Raw genomic sequence first — 20,681 nt, forward strand, 5'->3', positions numbered from 1 at the left:
GTGCTGCTGCGGCTGCTGCTGCTGCTGCTGCTGCTGCCCAGTGGCCTTCTTCCTATGGGCTCTGTTGCTATAGGGGTCACCTGGCCGGTGTTTTGGCTGTCCCTTCTTTTTGTTTATTATTTTCAGTTTTGTTGTTTACTAGAGAAGAGACATTTTGCTGTCTCTTTATGCTTCTTATTGAGCTAAAGAAGAGAAGAAGAAGTGCAGCCTCTGTAGAGGCCTAAGATGAGGGCTGAGGAGACAGCAGGAGACAGGCTGTAGCAGTAGGCTTCGCTGTGCTGCTCGCTTGGTGTATACCCCTGTCTCCTCGTTCTTCTCTTTCTTTTGACTTTTTATTGTTTCTCTTTAGGCTGGTTTAGGGACAAACTGCAGCAGACTACAGAGCTGCAGTGTACATACAGACAGCTCGCTGACGCAGCAGCAGCCGTAGCCAGTGCAGCAGCAGCAGCAGCAGCAGGGGGCTTGCTGGAAGGCGGCAGCGTGTTAACAGCAGCACCAGCAGCAGAACCTGCTGCCGCTGTTTGTCTCCTATTTTGCTGCACCTGCTCTTGGTCTTAGAGACAGTGAAAGGAGATCTCAAAGGGAGGCGGAGGGCTAACTAAGGAGACAGAAAAACAGAGAAGCAGACAGAAGAAGAGACAGAGAAGGAGACAGCAGAAGAGACAGAGAAGGAGACAGAAGAAGCCACAGAGACGGAAACAGTGAAGGAGACAGCAGAGCAGACACCCCAGCACGATGGAGAGGCGCTGCAGTCTCCTGAGCCCCCCCAGGGGGCTGAAGAGGCCCCTCTGGGCTCTGCTGTCTCTGGTGCTGCTGCTGCTTGCAGCAGCAACGGAGAGGGGACAGGCTGTTTCCCTTAAGCATGACAGGAGCACAACTCCAGACTCAAAAGGAGACAGGTCAGAGAGACTGTCTCCAGAAGGAGACAGTCCCTCTGGGGATTCTTTCTCCTTTGCAGACGCCGCAACAGCACCAGAAGAAGAGGCCCCTTCAGAACAAGAGGAGGCCTCCTCAGCAGCAGCATCTCACAGCAGCAGCAGCAGCAGCAGCAAGGATGCGAAAAGCGCAGCAGAACAGGAGGGGAAGACAGAGAGGGCAAAGGAAGATCCCCAAGGCGACTCTCACCACCAGGCTTCTGTCTCCGCCAAGACAGGAGACGAGGAGACAGCAGCGAAGCCTTCGGATGAAAGAGTTAGAGACAAAGAGGCAGTGCTCAGCAGCAGCTCTAAAGAAGGAGACACATCAGGCAGCAAAGCTGGAGGAGACTCAAAGTCTCCTCCCCGATTGGCTGTCTCCTCTTCTGTCTCCCCCCAAGGAGACACTTCACCAAAGCCCCTTGCTAGCAGCAGCAGCAGCAACAACAGCGGAGACAAGCAGAAGCCTTTAGTGTCCCCCTTCTCTCCTGCATCTGCGCTGGAGACAGACCCAGAGGAGGGGTTAGGAGGCAATGCAAGCTGGGGTATTTCAAGAAAACAAAAGGAAGACACAGGTTCTTCTGGTGATGGTGGTAGTGGTGTTGCTGCTGCTGTTGTTGCTGCTGCTGCTCCTGAAGAGGATGAAGAAGATCTGCTGGAGGCGGCACAGGAGCTGAAGAGACTGGTAATGGAGTTAGAGATGGGGGACAAGGGGGCCCATGAAGCGGATGAAGAGAAAGAGAGACAAATGGAGGAGTCTCCTCACGGCATCCCTGCACTGAGGGGTATGCTAGGCCTTGAAGAAGAAGGCGTAGTCGGGGAGTTTCTGCTGCGGTGTTGGCAGAGTCACAAGAGGCTTGGGGTGTCTCTGCAGGATGTTATGAGTAGCTTTCTTGTTGCAGTAGAGAAAGAGAGACAAAGAAGTGCTTCTGTTGCTGCTGTTCTTTCTGTAGAAAAGGCAAGAGCAGGCCTAAAAGAAGCAAAGGAGACACCTGGGGAGGTAACGCAGGCTGCTGCGGAGCTTAAGCTGCTGCAGCAGCAGCACAAGTACTTAAAGAAGCTACGCAAACGCTTGCAGAAGATGGTGCGGAGAGGAGAGAGGGATCCCAATGCCCTTGTTGCATACCTAGAAGAACTGTGGGGCCCAGTAGATGCAACAGCAGCCTTCAGCCCCGCTAGAGGCAGCATCTTTTACAGCGCAATGAAGACATTAGAGACAGATATTGAGGCTGCGGCCAGAGACTGCAAGAAGCTTAGCACAGTTGTCTCTCGTGTTGTTGAGGAGATCCATCAGGCGTCTCCTCAGCAGGCAAGAAAGGAGACACAAGAAGAAGAGCATCTCCAGAGCATTTTAAACCCACAAATGGGGCCCTTAGCTGCGCTGTCTCCTCAGGGTCTCTCCTCTCTATCCGTCTTCAGACCCCAAGCTCTTGCGGCAGCAGACGAAGAATTCATGAGAGACAGAGACGAAAAGGAGACAGGAAACATCAGCATTAAACCCTCATCTCTCTCAGGTGTCCCCGTGCAAAGACAAGGCAGACAGAAGAGCCGCCGCTTGCCTCCCCTGTCATCTCCTCTGTCTCCTCCTGTATCTCCTCCTTTGTCTCTGCCTGAAGACGAGATAGAAGATACAGCTGAAGCAGATGTCTCCCCACAACCCCTTCAAAAATACCTCCCCTTTGTCTATGGCCCCACAGTTCAACTGAGGCGTCCAGCCAACTCCCCGCGCAGCAAAAAAGAGACAGCGTTTTTTGGTGTAGACGGCTTCGGCATAGAGCCGGAGATGGGGTCGTTTCTTGAGATGGGGGCAAAGACAAAGGCAGAAGAAGAGACAGAAGAAGAGACAGACGAAGAGACAGAGGAAGATGAAGAGACAGAGACAGAGACAGTGCTTAGCGACAGAAGAGCAGAAGGAAAAGCAACCCGCTTGAGCCCTGTGAAGCAGCACCTGGGACAGCAGCAAGACGAGGAGACAGTTTTGGCGTCTCCTGCTTTTGTTTCCTTGCAAAACTCTACTAAAGAGGCTGAAGAGGAGGGAGAGGAAGAAGAAGAAGGAGAAGAAGAGACAGCGGAGACTGCGAGGGCCAGGGAGGGAGAGACAGCAGCAGCTACCGCAGAAGAGAGCGAGGGCCCAGAAAAGGAGGCAACCGAGACAGAGAGACACCCCACACCAACCAAAGCAGAGGAAGGCCGCGAGGCAGAAACAGCTGAAGAGGCGGAGGAGACTATGAAGGAGACGAAGGCCCAGCAAAAGGAAGCAAAAGCTGCAGCAGCAGCGGAGCTACCAGCAGCAGAGAAGAGCGAGAAGGAGGTGCATGTACACCCCAAGCATGAAGAGGAGACTGTCCCCATGTTGATGGTCTCCCAGCTCGAAGCCGATGCATGCGAAAGCATCTCTGACCCCACAGTCTGCATGCAGAAAGAGAAATGCTTCCAAGACTTCATTTATGGAGTTTGTTTCTTTAATTGCACAACTATAGAGACACCCGAAGAATGCAACAAACACAAATTCTGCAGATATGAGACGGAAGTGCCTGCAAACACTTGCGTCAATGAAGGTAAGCTGGCTGCCAGCGGTGTCTCTGTCTCTATGTTTCCTGCTATCTCCTTGGTTGTGCTGTCTTCTCCTTGTCTCCTTTTATCTTACTGTTGCTCCTTGTGTTTCTCTCGTAGTCCCCTCTCTCTCTCTGTAAACAGCTTTCTCTTACTGGGTTATAGCTCCCCTGTTGCAGTCTTTGGTGCTGCAGCAGGGACTGTTGCTGCTGCAGCACCGAACGTTGCTGCAGCGGCGGCAATGGAGTGTCTCTAGGCCGCTTGTCTCATCTGTCTCCTCCGGAGTGTCTCTGCCTTGTTTCGGCCTCACACGGGAGGGCCTTTGTTGCATGCATAGGGGACAACTAGAGGTTTTGGGGCTTTGCAAGGACCGTCTATTTGTTTGATTTTTGTCTGCCTGTCTCTTTGTTTTTTCTTTTTTGTCTCTCTGTCTGTCTGTCTTTTTTTTCCTGCTCATCTACGTCTGCTCGTCTGTCTGCGAGTTTGTCTCCTTGTCTGTGTGGCTATCTCTGTGTCTATCTCTCTGCCTGTCTCTTTGTCTCTTTATCTGCCTCTCTGTCTCTTTTTCCTCTTAGTCTGCCTGTCTCTTTTTCTGTCCGTCTGTCTGTTCGTCTCCTTCTGTGTCGATATCTCCGTCTGTCTCTTTTTCTATCTTTTTTGTGTGTCTCTTTGTCTGCTTGTCTGTTTGCCTGTCTGTCTTCTCTCTATTTGTTTGTCTCTTTGTCTATCTCTGCGTTTAGCTGTCTCTTTCTCTGCCTGTATGTCTCTGCCTCTGTCTGTTAGTTTCATTGTCTGTCTGTCTCTATCTCTATCTCTTTCACTGTCTCTCTTGTTTTTCTACGTGCACTTCTATACCTTGTTGCTTCTGTCTCCTCGTTGTCTCCTAGAGTTATTTACTGTTTTTTCTTCTGTCTCCTTTCAGGCTATCAGACAACAGATGCGGTAGCGCAGCGCTTTGAGGGTATAATGCGTGGCTGCGAGCACTTTACCAAGAAGGAGACATGCGACTTCATGCATGAGCATGCATTGAAACAGCAAGAAATGGAGAAAAATAAAAGCCCCAACAGCAAAACCCCCAAAGGTGGGGTCCCTCTAACTGCACACTTAGGCCCTTCGCCTTTCTTCTGCAAATGGCTTCCAGGGCCTTCAGAAGCGGAGACAGAGAGTGCTGCAAAGCAAACAACAAGCAGCACTCATGCAACAGCTGACACAACAAAGGACAGCAATCATGATAATTCGCACTTAGGAGGACGCAGTGTATGTGGTAACCTAAGAGACGCACCTTCAGCTGGACGCCTACTATGGGGGACTGTCGTAGCAGAAAAAGAAAAAAAACTACGAGGTCAGTGCTGCTGCTGCTGTTCCAGCTGCTGCACGTGATGCTGTGCCTGCACTTGGTGCTGCTGTTGCTGCTGCACTTGATGCTGTTCTTGCACTTGATGCTGCTGTTGCTGCTGCACTTGCTACTACAGCCGCACTTGGTGTTGTGGCTGCGCTTCGCGCTGCTGCTGCACTTGCTGCTGACGCATTGGCTAGTGCCGACGCGTTAGCTATTGCTGCTACTAATGCACTTGCCTCTGCTGCTGCACTCGGTGCTGCTGCTGCTCATGGTGGTGCCTTGGTGACTCTGCTGCCTTCAGCTAGCTGCTTAGTGTGTGGGGTTATTTCCCTTCGATAGGAGACTGGGCAGAGAAGAGAGAAAACAATTGGAGACAGAGGCCTTAGAGGCCCTAGAGACAGATGCATGCAAATCAGAGGATAGCCATCCTCTTATGCAGTGTTTGCTGCTGCAGTTTCGCTTTAAAGGCCTTTGTGATTGTGCTACTGCAGAGATGCAAGAGACAGAGAACGCTCCTCAAGGAGACATCTGCGTAAGACCCAGCGACAGCCTGGCCGTACTGAAGCCCGAGCGTCCCTTCTACAGTGTGGGCTCCATTATTAAGGTGAGGCGGTGTCTCCTTTGTGCCTCTCCTCTGTCTCCTTTGTGTCTCCTTTGTGCATCTCTTCTGCCTCCTCTGTGTCTCCTTTGCCTTTGTCTCCTTTCTCTCCCTTCACCTTATTGCTAAGTGTATCCCGGCGTTCCCCGTGTTCCCCCCGTGTATCTCTTAAATGCAATAAAAATAAAATATTATAATACTACAATAATGATAAGAATATACTAGTCCTCAATAACGAAATAATACAATAATAAGATGAACATACTAGTCCTAATAATAAAATAGATAGCAATACAATAATGATAAGAATATACTAGTCATAATAATAAACTAGATAATAATACAATAATAATAATAATATACTAGTCCTCATAATAAAATAGACAGCAATACAATACTGATAAGAATATACTAGTACTCATACTAATACAATACTAAAGCCTCTAGTTGGTTTCTTGGAGGAAGAGCGGCGCATTACCAACAGACGAATTGACTGAGAATAAGTTAACAAGAGAAGTTGCATACAGAGGCCCGGTGCATGCAGGTGTCTCCTTTTTTCTTCTTTGTAGGTCTCCTGTCTCCCTGGGGCGGTGCTGCTAGGAGTCAGTGACGAGACAGAGTGTAAAGAGAACGGACAGTTTGAACCGGTTCTCAGCTGTATAGAAGAAGGAGACCTTTCAGAGACACAACTTCGTTTTCTGAGGAGAGAAGCAAAGATGTTGGCTGCAGCTGCTGCTGCAGCTGTCCCCTTACAGGGTATGTCATGTGTCTCCTTTCCCTCCTATCTTCTTTAGCTCTCATTAGTTAGCCCTTGAAACGCACAAGAGACACGGAACTACGGTGTCTCTGCTGAGGGTTTCCTCCCTACTCACACAGATGCTGTCTCCTCATGCTGCTGGTGCTGTTGCTGTTGTTGTTGTTTCCGTAGGCAATGGTCTCCTTTTAGCCGCAACAGCGGCAGCTCTGAGCCTCTGGATACTGTTTTAGGGACCGTCTCTTTAAATAGAAACTGTCTCCTTGGAGACTATCTTAGTACAAAATGCCTCATCAGGGACTGTCTATTGAGAAGCTGTCTCCTTGTGGGGTGTCTCTACAGAGGGAAACTGTCTCCCTGGAGACTGTCTGTCTCCTCGCGTCGGGGCTGAAGGCGGTACCCCTGCGAAATTTGTTTAATTAATTACTTTAAAAGACAGCGTATGCATTATTTATAACAAACTGAGGGATTGATTGCATGCACTAATAAAAGCTAAGGACTGGGGCTTGCACTGTCTGTACACACCGCAGGGTACAGACACCTCAACACACATCGCATATTAATAGATTAAATACGCGCTTCCCTGTTCCTGCTGCGGCTGCCTTGCAGCAAAGAGACAAAGTTTTGCAGCTCTGCTGCGCTGCTGCTGCTGCTGCTGCTGCAGCACACGCCTCACCTAAGCTGCCTCTCTATAGAGGCCTCTACATGCAGTCCCTTGCAAAAGGAGACTGTGCGCGGATCGGCCCCCTGCCCTTGAGGTGCGGAGACACCGCACCAGGTCAGGAGACACCGCATGAGTTCCGGAGACACCCCAAATGTTTCAAATTCGTGCCCACTTCAAACTGTGCCTAAATCTAAGACAATATATGCGAGCGATGAGACGCAAAAAAACATGCAGCAGCAGAAAGAAAAGAAATGCAGCTGCAGCAGCAGCAACAGCCCTCGCAGCCGCGCAGCCAAATACCTGCAACAGCAGCTGCTGCTGCAGCTTCTGTTTCAGCAGCACTGCTGCTCTCTAGACTCTACAAGGGCAGTTTGTATTGAAGCCCAGCACCGTCTCTCCGCGTCCGTGCTGCTGGTTGGTTGTTGCAAAAGCCCCGCAAGCTGCTGCAGCAGCAACTGCTCCTGCTGCTCCTCCATGCCCTTGTCTGCAGTGCGCCTCTCTTCAGCTGCTGATGGCAGCTGCAGCAGCAGCAGCAAACACACCCCACAACCCCACATCTATAGGTCCCTATACACTGCAAATATGAACATAACAAGGAAAGTAGGGAAAGAAGAAAGGAGACGGAGACAGAGAGAGAACGGAGACAATAAAGCCCGACTCGTTTAGTTTAAGTGTCTGCACAAGCTGTGGGGTGTACGTACATGAAACGCTTCCAGCATCCACCGGATGCATGCACTGCAGCAGCGCAGCTTCTGCTGCTGCTGCCGAGACAGAGGCTGCGAGCCACACAACTCCACGGCGTCTAACACCAGCTGCATCTGCTCCTCAGGACTCAAAGAGCTGCTACACACTCCTGCTGCAGCAGCGTCCCACTCCTGCTGCTGTTGCTGCTGCTGCTGCTGTAGGTGCCGCCGGAATGCCTGCCGTGACGAGCCATGGCTGCTTGCATAGGCGCACCCATGCAGCAGGATTTGCTGCTGCCGCTGCTGCAGCACGAGCAGCAACCCGTGGAGAAAGGAAGGGAGGGCCTTCAGCAGCGCCGCAGCAGCAGCCTGCAGCAGCTGCTGCTGCTCCTGCTGCACCGGGAAGTGCCGCTGCAGCGCAGCCCACGCGCCTCGCCCAGCAGCAGACGCCAAAAAGCCTTGGGGTGCTGCTGCTGCGTGGCGGTATCCGTCTAAGTAAATGAAAGCTGCCTGTACACCCCAAGACAAACAATAACACACAGCTCTTTCAGGGAGGCCGTAACAGCCGCAGCAGCAACAGCAACAGCAGCAACTTGTTGCCGCTGGCCTCCACTGTGGCTTCAGTGCGCACCGGCTGCTTGACCAGCGGCAACAGCAACAGCAACAACAGCAAAACAGCGATAGCAACAGCAGCAGCTCACCTGTAGGTGTCTCCCTTTTGACTGCAGGAGATTTGCATGGGTCCGCTGCAGCCAAGAACGGGGGACACCCAGCTGCTGCTGCAGCAGCTGAGCAGCCCAAAGCCTCCGGTGTACAGGCACCTCAGCACTCAACTCCCTGCCGTACTTGTCAACGAGTGCACGTGCTGCAACCACTCCTGCGTCTGTAGCAGCAGCAGCAGCAACCGCAAGAGCAGCAGCAGCAGTGTTATGACGGTTTTGGCTGCTTCCAGCTGGTGGCACGCGCAGCTGCAGCAGCAGCAACAGCAGGTGCAACATCAGCAGGAACAGCAACAGCAGCAACAGCAGCAAGGCCACCGCACCTGCGCAGCGCAGCCTACCTCTGTCTGGGCTGAGCAGCAGCACAGCGCATGCAACCGGCCACAAGCCCGAGAACTCCAGCTGCTCTGCAAAAGCAACAGACAGCTTCTGCTGCTGCTGCAGCAACCGGCGGATCACAGGCTGCGCGCTGCGCGGCATCGCAGCGACACACTCCCTGTCCGGCAGCCACGCCAGCTGCTGCTGCTGCTGCTGCTGCATGTGCTGCTGCTGCTGTTTCTGAAGTTTTGCTGCTTCTGTTGCGTAGTGCATGCACAGCACAAGCCCCGCCAGCCACGGCAGCTGCGAGTCGAGAGGAAAGGGGCAGCAGCGCCAGCTGCTGATTGCCTCCAGAGAAGGGACAGAGAGACCCGCATGCTGTCTGCAGCAGCAACGCAGCAGCAAAGCAGCACACAGGGGGCAGTTGCTGCTACGCTGTCGCTGGAAAACGCTAGCAGCAGCGACCTCGCAGCAACCGCAGCAGCAGCAAAAGAAGCCTAGCTGACGCCCTGAACGCCTACCTGAGGAGAGCAAACTGCATGTCAAACTGCTCCTCGCTCAGCAGCTGCTGGCAGTGCTGCTGCTGCTGCTGCTGCTGCTGCTGCTGCTGCATCGTCTTGAGGGCTTGCAGCAGAAACTGCGCCTCCCGCTGCTGGTGAACGTACAGCGGCAGCGGCGCTGACCCCCAGCAGCTGCTGCAGCTGCACCTTTGCCCGCGGCCAAACCTCCCCAAGAACAGCAGCGCCTGCAGCCGCAGCAGCAACACAGGCAGCAGCACCAGCCACAACACGTGCAGCAGCAACAGCAGCCCACATTGACGCATACCCACTCGCGCATGCGTTAGGCAGCAATATCAGTATGCTGCTGCAGCAGCTGCCTCCTTTGCCCCGTCCCCTCATGTGACCTGCATACAGTGCGTCGCCGCTGCCGCTGCTGCTGCTGTTGCTGCTGTTGCTGCTGATGTTGCTGGTGCTAGCGTACCCTTTTGAGGTCTCTGGGGGCGTCAGGTGCTTGAGGAGGGGGCCGCAGCTCCTCCCTAAGGAGAACAGGAGACACCAAGACGCCTGTCTCTTGTTCAAACAGCAGCGCTGCTGCCAGCTCAGCTCGCCAGTCTAGGAAAGGAGCATCTGCTGCCCATAGTGCAGCACACGCTGCGGCTGAGGCTGCGTCAGCAACCCGAGGGCCCTGCCCTCCTGCTACTGCTGCTGCCTCTGTTGCCTCTGCTGCTGCTGCTGCAGATGGTGCTGTTGCTGGTTCTCTGCCCACGCCATCTTGGGTCTCCACTTGCGAACAGCGCAGCTTGTTCACAGCCGGCCCATGCGGACGGCCACCAGCAGAAGCAGCAGCAGCAGGCGCAGCACCAGAAACAGCAGCAGCAGGAGGCGGAGCGCCGCCAAGCAGTCTGTACACCCGACGAACTTCACGTGGAGGCTGGGGCAGCGCGGAAGCTTGTAGGGCGTCGGCATAAAGCAACTGAACAGCAGCAGCAACAGCAGCAAAAGCAGCAATCGCAATGCATACAAAAAGACCTGCTGCTGTTGCCCTTGCTGTTGCTGCTGCCTGCTCCGCTTCCACGCTACAGCAACCCACGCAGCTGCAGCAGCAGCAGCAGCACATCGGAAACTCTACAGCAAGCCGAACGAACCAGCAGCAACAACAAATGCAGCAGTAACAACACCAGCGGCAGCAGCACATGCTGTAGCAGCTGACCTGACAGCCCAGGGGCTGCTCCATGTGAGCAGCAATGGCTAATGCCGTATGCGGGTAGAAGGCGCCCTCCTTCAGCAGCAGATGCACCGAGGCCAGACCCTGAAACAGCAGTAGCAGCAGCAGTAGTAACAAAGAGGGTCTCAACACCAACGGAGACTACCCGTGCCTTTTAACCGACAGTCTGTTTCTGCTGCTGCAGCAGCTGCTGCCGCTGGTGCTGTTGCTGCTGGTGCTGTTGCTGCTGTTGTTGCTGCTGCTGCTAAGGGGAGACTCACGTGCCCATTTGCGAGGAGGTGCAGCAACGCCGCAAACCTCCGCAGCTCCCCCACTGCCCCCATCGCCTCCAGCAAGGCCTTTGCATTACAGGACAGAAAGAGGTCCCGGTTGCGCAGCAGCAGCTGCTGCAGCTGCTGCTGCTGCTGCTGGGCTTGTGTCGCCAAATGCGCCCTTCGCAGGAAGCTGAGCAGCAGAGGGCGGCCTTCATCGGCTAGCCATTGAAGAACGCGCTGCTGCCGCTGTCTCTCCATAGCAGCAGCGAACGAAGCACTGAAATCTTTGTTAGGGCCTGCATGCAGCAGGTGCTGCAGCTGCTGCTGTTGCTGAGCACTGGGGTCCAGCAGCAGCGCCACAAGCAGCCGCCACGTCTGCAGCATGTAAGGAGACAAATACGATACTTCGGAGTACCGGCGGTATTCTCCCTCTCCATCTGCTGCTTCAGCAGCAGCAGCATCAGCAGCAGCATTAGCATCAGCAGCAGCACTTGCAATCCATGGAGATCTGCGGGGCCAAATTGCCGCGTCGCCGCCGCCGGAATAATAACTGTTCTGCTGCTCCAAGAACTCTAGCACGCGGAGCAACAGCCTGCACAGCAGCAGCAGCAGCAACAGCAGCAGCAGCAGAGGTCAGCAGCAACTCCGCTGTGCCGGTACAGGGCCGTTCTCCCCTTCAATGCTTCGTGAGAAAACCTCAAAAAAACCTCCCCCAGTCTTCTTGCAAGCACATCCTTGCATGCATGTGCATGCATGCAAGTGCATGCATCTACATGCATGCAGGGATGTGCAAGCGCATGATGAAAGGTGGCATGCAAAAGATCTCCACTGCAGCAAGCTGCTTGTTAAGGGTTTAGGGTTTAGGGTTTCAGCGGAAAGAAAGGACACCACTCGCTAGCCCAGAGCCGCTGTTTGTTTCCATTAATAGAAACCCCAAACATGTAGTAACAGCAGCAGCAGCAGCAGCAACTTGCTGCAGTCCTTACCGGTCCTTTATACTTGCAGCCGGAACCTCTGGCTGCAGCACCTGCTGCTCCTGCTGCATCAGCTGCAAACGTAGCTGCAGCGAGCTCGCTTGGGAGGAGCCAGCCTCTGTCTCTGCCTCCTGCAGCACGTCGGTTATAACTCCTACTGCTGCAGCAGCAGCATCTGCTGCCAGGCCTCGGTGTACAGACACCCCAGACTCAAAGAGATGCAGACGCACATTTTCTTTCAAGTCCCAGACAACCCGCACGCCTTCTTCTTCCATCGTCGTCGCCACTTTGCTGCTGCTGCTGCTGCCTGCCTCGCTGCTGGCAGCAACAAAACTTCTTGCTGCTCTCTCTACAGCCTCTTCTGCCCCCAGTGCGTCTGCAGCATCAACCACCTGAGGCCTGGGCACCTCTCCAGCTGTCCAAGGCGCCCCACACGTAGCAGGAAGGCTGCTGCTGCTGCTGTTGTTGTTGCTGCTGTGGTCTGCACCTGCAGCGGCAGCAGCAATTGCTTCAGCAGCTTCCTTAGCGAAAGGCTGAGGCCTGACAAAACCGTGAGGGGACGGAGAAGGCGGCAGCAAAGGCGACAGTCGCAGCACAGCCAACTCGTACGCCCCGCAGCTATCACTAGCTGCTGCTGCTGCTGCACCACCAGCAGCAGCTTCCTGGGGGGCTCGAAATACGGGTAGTGCGCAAAGGCCGCCAGGGCCAAAGGCGGGAGCACAGCGAACAGGAAAGGGGGGCCGCCGAAGCCACGGGCGAGGAGGAGGAGCAGCAGCAGCAGCAGGTTTGCTGCTGCTGCCAACCGCAGCACTCTCCTGAGGCAACAACTCATTTGCAGCTGTTTGCAGGGGCAAAGGCTCCTCGACCTCCGAACCTACCCCTGGCTCACCTGCAGATTGCCGTTGCTGCTGTTGCTCTTGCTGCTGTTGTTGTTGCTGCTGCTGCTGCTGGCCGTCCTTGTCCTCATCGTCGTTTACAGCACCAGCAATAGCTCCTACCTGTTGCTCTTGCTGCTGCTGCTGCTGCTGCTGGTGAGCAACAGCAGCGAGGAGGGTCTGCGGGGCGTTGCGCAGGATGCGGGCCCTTTGAATATGCAGCGACAATTCTTCTGCGGGGAGTGCCCCAGCGGGAGTAGCAGCAGCAAAGGCAGCTACATTTGCTGCTTCTACAGCATCTGCCTTTTCAGCTGCTGCTGCTGCAGCTGCTGTTCCTGCTGCTGCTGCTGCTGCAGGAAGTTGCTGTGTCTCATCTTCATCTATCCATTTATATACAGAGAAGTGCTCAACTTCAAAGCGCCACTCCCAGGTGTTTAAATCTAAAGATAAAAATTTCGCCCCCATCTTTTCCGTGTAGCGTTTCACCTTCTCCACAAACTGCAGCGTGCTGCTGCTGCTGCTGTTGTTGTTGTTGCTGCTGCTGCTGGCTGCGTCGGTGTCTGCAGCAAGGGACTTGGGTTTGCAGTTGCACAGAGTTATTCGAGCCCTCTTATTCAAACCCTCTCCAACAGGAGGAGCCTCCTGGGCGTATACACTGACCTGGAGACAGAGAGACAGCGGCAGCAGCAGCAGCACAAGGAGCAGCAGCAGCAGGCATAGTGAAGAGACAGACCACTCCAGAGACAACCAGCAACCTTAAGGGCAAAGGACACTGAAAGAAGAGACACATGAAAAAGAATATAGAGGGGAGAGAGAGAGACAGAGGAGACAGCGAACTGAATAAGGAAATACAAGCAGGAGACAGATAGAAGGCATATAGGGGACATAGAGAGGCGACTGAAAAGAGGCAGAAAGGAGACAGAGAGCCGCGAGGAGACAAACAATGAAACAGAGAAGAGACAGGCAAGAGACACAGAGGAGACAGACAAGAGACAGCGCATGTATATATATATATATATATGTACAGATATACTAATATATATAATCAAATAAGCATAATACCTATAGTGGCAGCATATATAATTCATCGAAGATACAACATTAATAACATGTGCAAGAAATAACACACGCATCTATATATATTTTTATATCTATATCTATATATCTATATATATCTATATCTATATCGGGTGCATGCAGAACTGGGGTGTACTGTCAGCTCACCTCGAGGTCGCCAATAAAGACGACAAGATCCAAGTTAATACCGCGGAGGTCAGTGTACCCAGGAAAGAAAATGCTGCCTACTCCGGGCTTGGAGATGCTGAAGTCTTGAACTCTACTTAATTCTGCTTCGCTCATCTGCTGCAGAGAGGAGACAGAGGGACTGCATTCGTACAGCGGGTTCGTCAACACTGGCACCAACTCCACTGGAGCCGGCTCCCTGCTGCTGCTGCTGTTGCTGTTGCTGCTGCTGCTGGACGCGCCCGAGCTATGGACAGACGCCGCTTCTGTCGCGGCAGCGGCTGCTGCTGCTGCTGCGGCTGCTGCTGCTGCCACCCTCCCAAGTATATCCCCTCCTCGCTGCTTCTGAATCTCCTCCTCCTGCTGCAGATCCTGCTGCTGCTGGTCTGCAAGTTGTTTCTCCGACGGTTGCGGTGTCTGCTGCTCTCCATTATGTGGGGATGCAGCGGGGCCCGGGCCTTCATCCTGCAGCTGCTGCAGCATCTCGTAGTCCCGAATGGACAGGGGTAGGAGTTGCTGGCGCTGCTGCTGCTGCTGTTGCTGCGCTGCAGCAAGAGAGCGGTGGATGGTTTGTGCGAGCCAGCCATTCCGTTTGCTGCTAGTGCTGTCTGCAGGTGCTGCGCTAAGTACCTGCAGCGTCTGCTGTTGCTGGAACAGCAGCTGCTGCGGGAGCGCGAAGGAGGCGCTGAGTCCTGCTGCTGCTGTTGCAGTAAGCGGCAGCGGCAGTCCCCCCGCAGCAGCAGCCCCGTACCTTCTTGTTCTCTGTCCCAGCTGCGGAGGAGGCAGAGGGAGGCCTTTTGAGAAACAGCTGTCTCCAATGCTGCTAACGGGCTCCTGGGAAACCTGGGGGGCCCCTCCTCCTGTTGCAGAGAGCATAATCTGCACTGTCACCTGTGGGGCCCCCAAGATACTCCCTAGAGCTAACATGCTGCCCCCAGCGGAGACCCCCGAGCTGCCGGCGAGGGAGAGCAGCAGCTGTTGCTGCTGCTGCTGCTGCTGCGGCGTCGTTCCCCCCAAGCTGCCGAGTCCGAATAAGCCCGTTGGCTGCTGCTGCTGCTGCTGCTGCGTGTTATTGTTGCTGCTGCTGCCAAAGAGGCCGCCTCCGCTGCTGCTGCTAGACCCCAAGCCGCCGAAGAGGCCTCCTCCTGTTCCAGTTGTTGAGGGCTTGGTGAGAGCCCCAAAGAGAGAGCCCCCTGCTGCCCCAGCGTTGTTGTTTGTATCTAAACCAGAAGCACCACCGAAGATGCTGCCGCTTCCTGCTGCAGCTGTGCCCAGGGCACCCCCTCCTGCTGCACCTGCTGGCCTCAGAGACCCGAACAGACCGCCGCCTGCCCCGGTGCTGCCGGTGTTGCTGCTGCTGCCAAACAAACCGAGAGAACCGCCAGTGCCAGCAGCAGCTCCTGTCCCTGCTGCTGCTGTTGCTGGCTTTGCCCCAAACAAACCACCGCCCAGAAGGCCTCCTCCAGTCTGCTGCTGTTGCTGCGGCTGCTGCTGCTGCTGCGTGGTGCTGCTGCTGCCAAAGAGGCCCCCTCCCGCGCCAGTGAGGCCTGTATTTGCTGTGCCCGTTGCTCCTGCTCCGAAGCCTCCAAAGAGGCCTCCGCTCGGCTGCTGCTGCTGCTGCTGCTGCTGCTGCCCAAAGAGACCGCCTCCAGCAGCGCCTGAGTTGCTGCTGCTGCCAAGCAATCCCCCCCCGGTGCTGGGGGTTTGTGATGAGCCGAAGAGGCCCCCTCCACTGTTTGCTGCTCCGAAGGAACCTGTAGTCGCTGCTGGCTTACCGAACAAGCCACCCCCCGTGTTTGCTGCTGCAGTAAGACTGCTATTGCCAAAGAGACCCCCTCCAGCTGGTGCTGCTGCTGCAGTGCTTCCGAACAAGCCCCCTTGCTGCTGCTGCGGCTGCTGCTGCTGCTGTGTTGTCGAAGCACCGAAAAGGCCCCCTCCAGTGCCAAAGGCATTATTTGCGCTGCCCGTTGTTGCTGTAGACCCAAATAAGCCTCCTCCCGTGCCTGCTGCTGCTGGCTGCTGCTGTTGCAGCAGGCTGCTGCTGTTACCGAAGAGGCCTCCTCCGCCGCCGATGCCCTGAGCAGCAGCGGGGGCCCCAAAGAGGCCCCCTGAGGCTGCTGGCTGTGCAGCAGCAGCACCAAAAGTGCCTCCTTGCTGCTGATAATAATTCCAACGAATTTCTTCTAAGGCCACCTTCTCTAAAGCCCCATGGCAGATCGTCATAACCAAGCCATCCTCAGCACTATAGGGGCGAAAGGGCTGCTGCTGCTGCTGCAGCTGCTGCTGCTGCTGCGGAGCAGCCAAGGAAGAGACGCCAAAGGGAGACGAAGTCGCCGGCTGACCCACTAAACCAAACAAACACACAAAACAAAACGCAACTCATACTGCAGCACCAGCAACAGCAGCAGCAACGGCAGTAACGGAGACAGCCGCAACACTAAGGGCAACAGCGGCAGGTGCCGCAGCAGCAGAAGCGACAGACGCAGCAGCAACAGCAAGCAACAGCGGCAGGCATAGCAGCAGCAGCTGCAACGCGAGGTAGAGAGAGAGCTTGGAGAAGGAAATGCATCACAAAAAAGACAGACAGAGGTGAGAACGAGGGCGAAGCAAAAGAGACAGCCGGAGACGAAGAGAGACAAATGGGGACAAAGTGAGACAGGCAAAGAGAGACGGACGGAGACAAGGAGAGAGACAGAGAGAGAGACAGAGGGACAGAAAGAAAGAGAGACAGACAAAGGAAAAGAAATGCGCACAAAGAGAGACAGACAGACACAAAGGGAGACAGAGAAGCCAAAGAGACAGACAAAAGAAGAGCGAGAGACAGACACGGAGGAGGCAGCGTCTGGCTGACACCAGAAGATGAAGAAAAATAGACAGAGATAAGAAGCAAACAAAGGGAGACACCAAAAGAGACAATCTCCGCCTCACGTGCATTTGTGCTGCTGGAGACGCCGAAGAGACCCCCCCCTGTCGCTGTGTTGCTGCTGCTGTTGCCGAAGAGACCAGTGGTCTGCTGCTGCTGCGGCTGCCCAAAGAGGCCCGACCCACCAGTCGAGTTGCTGCTGCCGAAGAGACCAGTGGACTGTTGCTGCTGCCCAAACACAGTGGAGGTGCCACCAAAGAGTCCCCCTGCTGCTGGTGTTGCTGCTGTTGTGCTGCCGAAGAGACCAGTGCTCTGCTGCTGCTGCGGCTGCCCGAATTTCGTGTTGCTGTTGCCAAAGAGGCCGCCTCCTGCTGCTGGCTGCTGCTGCTGCCCGAAGCCTGTGGTGTTCCCGAAGAGGCCCCCTTGCTGCTGCTGCGGCTGCTGCTGCTGCCCAAAGGCACTCGTGCCTCCAAACAAGCCGCCCCCAGTCCCACCAGCAGCAGCACTGTTGGCCGCTCCAAAGAAACCTGTGTTTTGCTGCTGCTGCGGCTGCTGCTGTTGCTGCTGTTGCTGCCCGAAAAGGCCCCCTCCAGCACCCACAGAACTCCCAAAGAGGCCCCCGCCGCTCGGCTGCTGCTGCCCAAACAGACCTGAATCGCAGCAGCAGCAGCACAGCAGCAGCAGATGCAGCAGAAATGAATGCAGCAGCGGCAGATGCAGCAGCAGCTGTTTGCTGCGCTCCCAACAACTGTACGCAGCGAACAAGGCACTGGGCAGAGCATCTGCTGAGGTGAAGATGATGCTGCTGCTTTTCTCGCTGCTGCTGCTACCTGCTAGGTATGAACTGCAACAACCCTCCCTCGAGCCAAATGCCCCGCTGCAGAACACACAGCCATCTTTACTGGTCTTATTTTATTTCAGTGTCTCCTCACCTGTCCCTAAAGAGGTCCCTGCGGGCTGCGTTTGGGCTGGAGCACCAAAGAGGCCCCCCCCAGCAGCAGGCTGCTGCTGCTGTTGCTGCTGCGAACCGAAGAGTCCCTGGCCTGTCGTTGAGGCCCCGAAAGGGGATGTGCTGCCAAACATAGTCAATACCCGCAGCAGCTGCTGCTGCTACTGCTGCTGGTCCGGCGCCGTTTTTCGTGTTGCTGTTGCTGCCGCTGTTGATGCAGCAGTGCTGTTGTTGCTGCTGTTGCCGCAGTGTTGCTGTTGCTGTACTGGGGACCCTAACTAGATGAAGACACGGCCCGTAGCTATAAGGAAGCAGCAGCAGTAATAATGCGTCTGCAGGTTTTGCTGCTGCAGGTCTTCAGCACTAAACGCCGAACCATAAACCCCAATCCCTAGACCCCACCCTACGCATGCGACTCACGAAAGTTAACTGGAAAACGTGTGTAGGCGGAACTGGTCCAACCAAGTTAGGGTATAGGGTTTAGGGTTTTGGGGTTTGGCGCTGCTGCAGCAGCCCCATGTTTCTTTCAAGCCCTCTAACTCACAGTCGCTCCAGCTTGGCAGGCGTTTGCAGTTAGGGAGACAGCGGTGAGTGCAGCAAGAAGAGACAAAACAAAAAACAGAAACGCAGTGTATATACAGCAGGTGTACAGGCAGCTCGAGGGCCGCCGCCCTGCCTATACACCGCGCGCATGCCAACGGGAGCAGCGGCGGCAGCCCCACGAGTTTTCTGGCTTGTTTCAGTTTGTTATTTCGGTCCTCGCATGCATTAAAGAAGTATCTTTGATGCATTTTTGAAATGCAAAGCAAACCCAAGAAAGAGAGGCTTCTGCGTCGTAAGGGCCTCCCTTAGGGGGGAGGAGCTGCTATTGATGTTGCGGTACTGTTATTCCTGCTGCCTTCTCTGCTTAGGCTTCCTCTGGGTTTCGTTTACATTACTTTTCATCTTCTTTGATGTATATATGTGTTCTCTTGTTGCGAGTCTGCTAGAGAGGCCAGAACCGGCAGGAGCTCTAGGGTTTGGGGTTTAGGACTTGGACGTGACTTTAGGTTATGGGGCTTAGGACTTCAGGTTCTGGGCTTGAGGCTTAGGGTCCGGCGTTTAAGGTTTTAGGTTTAGGGTTTAGGATTCAGAGTTTGGGGTTAAGCTTTTTGGGTTTAGAGCTTATGGTTTATGGCTTGGAGTGTAGGGCTTGACGTTTAGGTTTGGGGCTTCAAGGTTTAGGGATTGCAGCCAATAGTTGTTGCCAATGCTGTGGGAGCGGACAGCAGTACATGACTAATTAAGAGGAACTAATGCGGAGAAGCAACCCAATCAAAGGAGACGAACTAGTAGAGACGAGCCAACTACAAGAGACACACGAATATAGAGAGACAAGAATAAATGGCAGTCAGGAACAGCGGAGACTCCGCCGGACACAAGAGGGCTCGTCCATGGGGCTGGGGAAACGGATACGGCCAGACTCTACGCGCTGAGCTCAGCTAGCTACACCTAGGTACAGCTAGCCTGTGTAGATACCTGCAGCTAGCTAGAGCTAGCTGCTGTTGACATGGCGCTGTGTTGACGCTGCAGGCGTTTTTGCTCCTGCTGCTCCGGTTCCTGCTGCTACTGTTGCTGCTGTTGCGGGTGAGTGGAGATGCCTAGGGCGACTTGCGACGTGTAGGGCCTTCAAAGGGCCAACATACAACAGCGAGACTTAGAGCAGCCTGTTGAGCTTCACGCTAAGGGGGCGAGGGCTATGTAGGAGCAGCCGTTTCCTCTGTGTTCATTCAGCCTTCTCCATTCAAGGAGCTGCACCAACAAACACAATTAGCCGCTGCTACACGAACCCATGATGGGCTGTCCAGCAGCAACGGCATCGGCCAAACTCAGCTGCTACCGCTGCAGCGGCTGAGTCGTCAGGCCGCAACGAGGAGACAGCTGCGCGCGTGGCGATCCCTTGGAGAGGAGATCCCTGGTGCTGTCTGGTTTCCCTTTTTGTTTGTCTGTATGCTGTTAGAGAAGAGACATTTGCTGCTGTCTTCTTTTCTAACCGTCTGGCGAGGTGGAAAGCCAAAAACTCCGATTTCCTCACGTGTCCTTTCCGTCCATTCCTCCTTGCTGGTCCCTCATATATATATATATATATATATATATATATACGAGACAACCTACAGAGGCACTATATACTACATACCTAATATGTAAATATATGTATATATATATATATATATATATATATATTATAGTAGAATATATATATGTATATATATGTGTATATATATATATATACATATATATATATATTCTACTATAATATATATTTACATGCATCCATGTATATATATATATATGCATATATATACCTACAGTTGTCTGCTCTCCATGCTGTATGGTGGTGCTCACAAGCCTCACAAAGAGGCAAAGGTTAGAGGAGATGAGAGCTGAAGGAGACATTTTCATTATCAAAAAGAACATGAAGACTTCAGCAAGGCGATGAAGGAGACAACGCAGCCTCTATGCCTCATCGGGACGCTCAAAGGCAATGCAGTTGTCTTTAGAACCTCCATACACCGCTGCTGCAACTGCTGCTGCTTCTGCACTGCGCTGCTGCTGCTCCTTTGAAGCGGCGACTGCTTCTGCTTCGTGAGGCGCAGCAGCTGCGGCTGTTGTTCTTGCTGCTGCCGCAGTGGCGCCCTCAGATGGAGCCTCTATCGCTTGTCTTTCTGGTGGCTGGGGCTTCAGAGCCTCCTCCAAGGACTCCACGGCACAGTAGCAGGCAAGTGGGCATCCTGACTCTGTACCGCCGCTGGCTGTTGGTGATGCTACTGCTGCCGATGAAGGTGCTCGGTGGCAGCTGGCCCGTCAGCCTCGGGAAACTCCGTGCCATGGCAGGGGTGCAAGTGTAAAGGGCGGTTGGGGGGAGCGGAGGGGAATATTGATCATGGGACGTTCAGAAGCCTGTGTGTTGGAGAGCGGAGTGTGTGTGTGTGTGTGTGTGTGTGTGTGTGTGTGTGTGTGTGTGTGTGTGTGTGTGTGTGTGTGTGTATGTGTGTGTGCGTTTGTCCAAGTGAGATCTGCGTTTTGTATACATAAGCGTGGCTAACTGTGGTGGGCGTTCATGAAGAGATGAAGTTGGTGGAGGAATAGGCGGAGCGTGCAAAAAATGTGTGCATGGGAGTTGTGCAAATTAAAAAGAAAAGAGGCCGTCATCACCCAAAGGGATTCCCGCGGAGTCCCCCACCGCAGTACTAACCGGGCCTTGCGCCGCTTAACTT

The 20,681-nt window shown here is 54.3% G+C and overlaps 2 protein-coding genes across 2 annotated transcripts; one reads left to right on the forward strand and one right to left on the reverse strand.

Annotated features, from left to right (window-relative positions):
• Nucleotides 1-735: 735 nt before the first annotated feature.
• Nucleotides 736-6,577, forward strand: EAH_00042530 (sushi domain-containing protein / SCR repeat-containing protein, putative; the record flags this gene model as incomplete). The annotated part of the gene is made up of 4 exons (XM_013395066.1): nucleotides 736-3,472; nucleotides 4,390-4,548; nucleotides 6,005-6,160; nucleotides 6,501-6,577. 4 exons carry the CDS (start codon nucleotides 736-738, stop codon nucleotides 6,575-6,577), a joined length of 3,129 nt encoding a protein of 1,042 aa, XP_013250520.1.
• Nucleotides 6,578-7,154: 577 nt separating this feature from the next.
• On the reverse strand, nucleotides 7,155-18,215 carry EAH_00042540 (nucleoporin, putative; the record flags this gene model as incomplete). Its single annotated transcript, XM_013395067.1, has 13 exons — nucleotides 7,155-7,340; nucleotides 7,524-8,015; nucleotides 8,207-8,388; nucleotides 8,566-8,924; nucleotides 9,064-9,287; nucleotides 9,524-10,015; nucleotides 10,253-10,351; nucleotides 10,528-11,113; nucleotides 11,508-13,030; nucleotides 13,595-15,957; nucleotides 16,541-17,125; nucleotides 17,408-17,547; nucleotides 18,109-18,215. The coding sequence occupies 13 exons, from the start codon at nucleotides 18,213-18,215 to the stop codon at nucleotides 7,155-7,157; spliced, it is 7,338 nt and encodes a 2,445-aa protein (XP_013250521.1).
• Nucleotides 18,216-20,681: the final 2,466 nt, after the last annotated feature.

The sequence above is a fragment of the Eimeria acervulina genome, genomic scaffold (genome assembly GCF_000499425.1).
Source record: "Eimeria acervulina Houghton genomic scaffold, Eah_scaff552, whole genome shotgun sequence".
NCBI classification, from domain to species: Eukaryota; Apicomplexa; class Conoidasida; order Eucoccidiorida; family Eimeriidae; genus Eimeria; species Eimeria acervulina.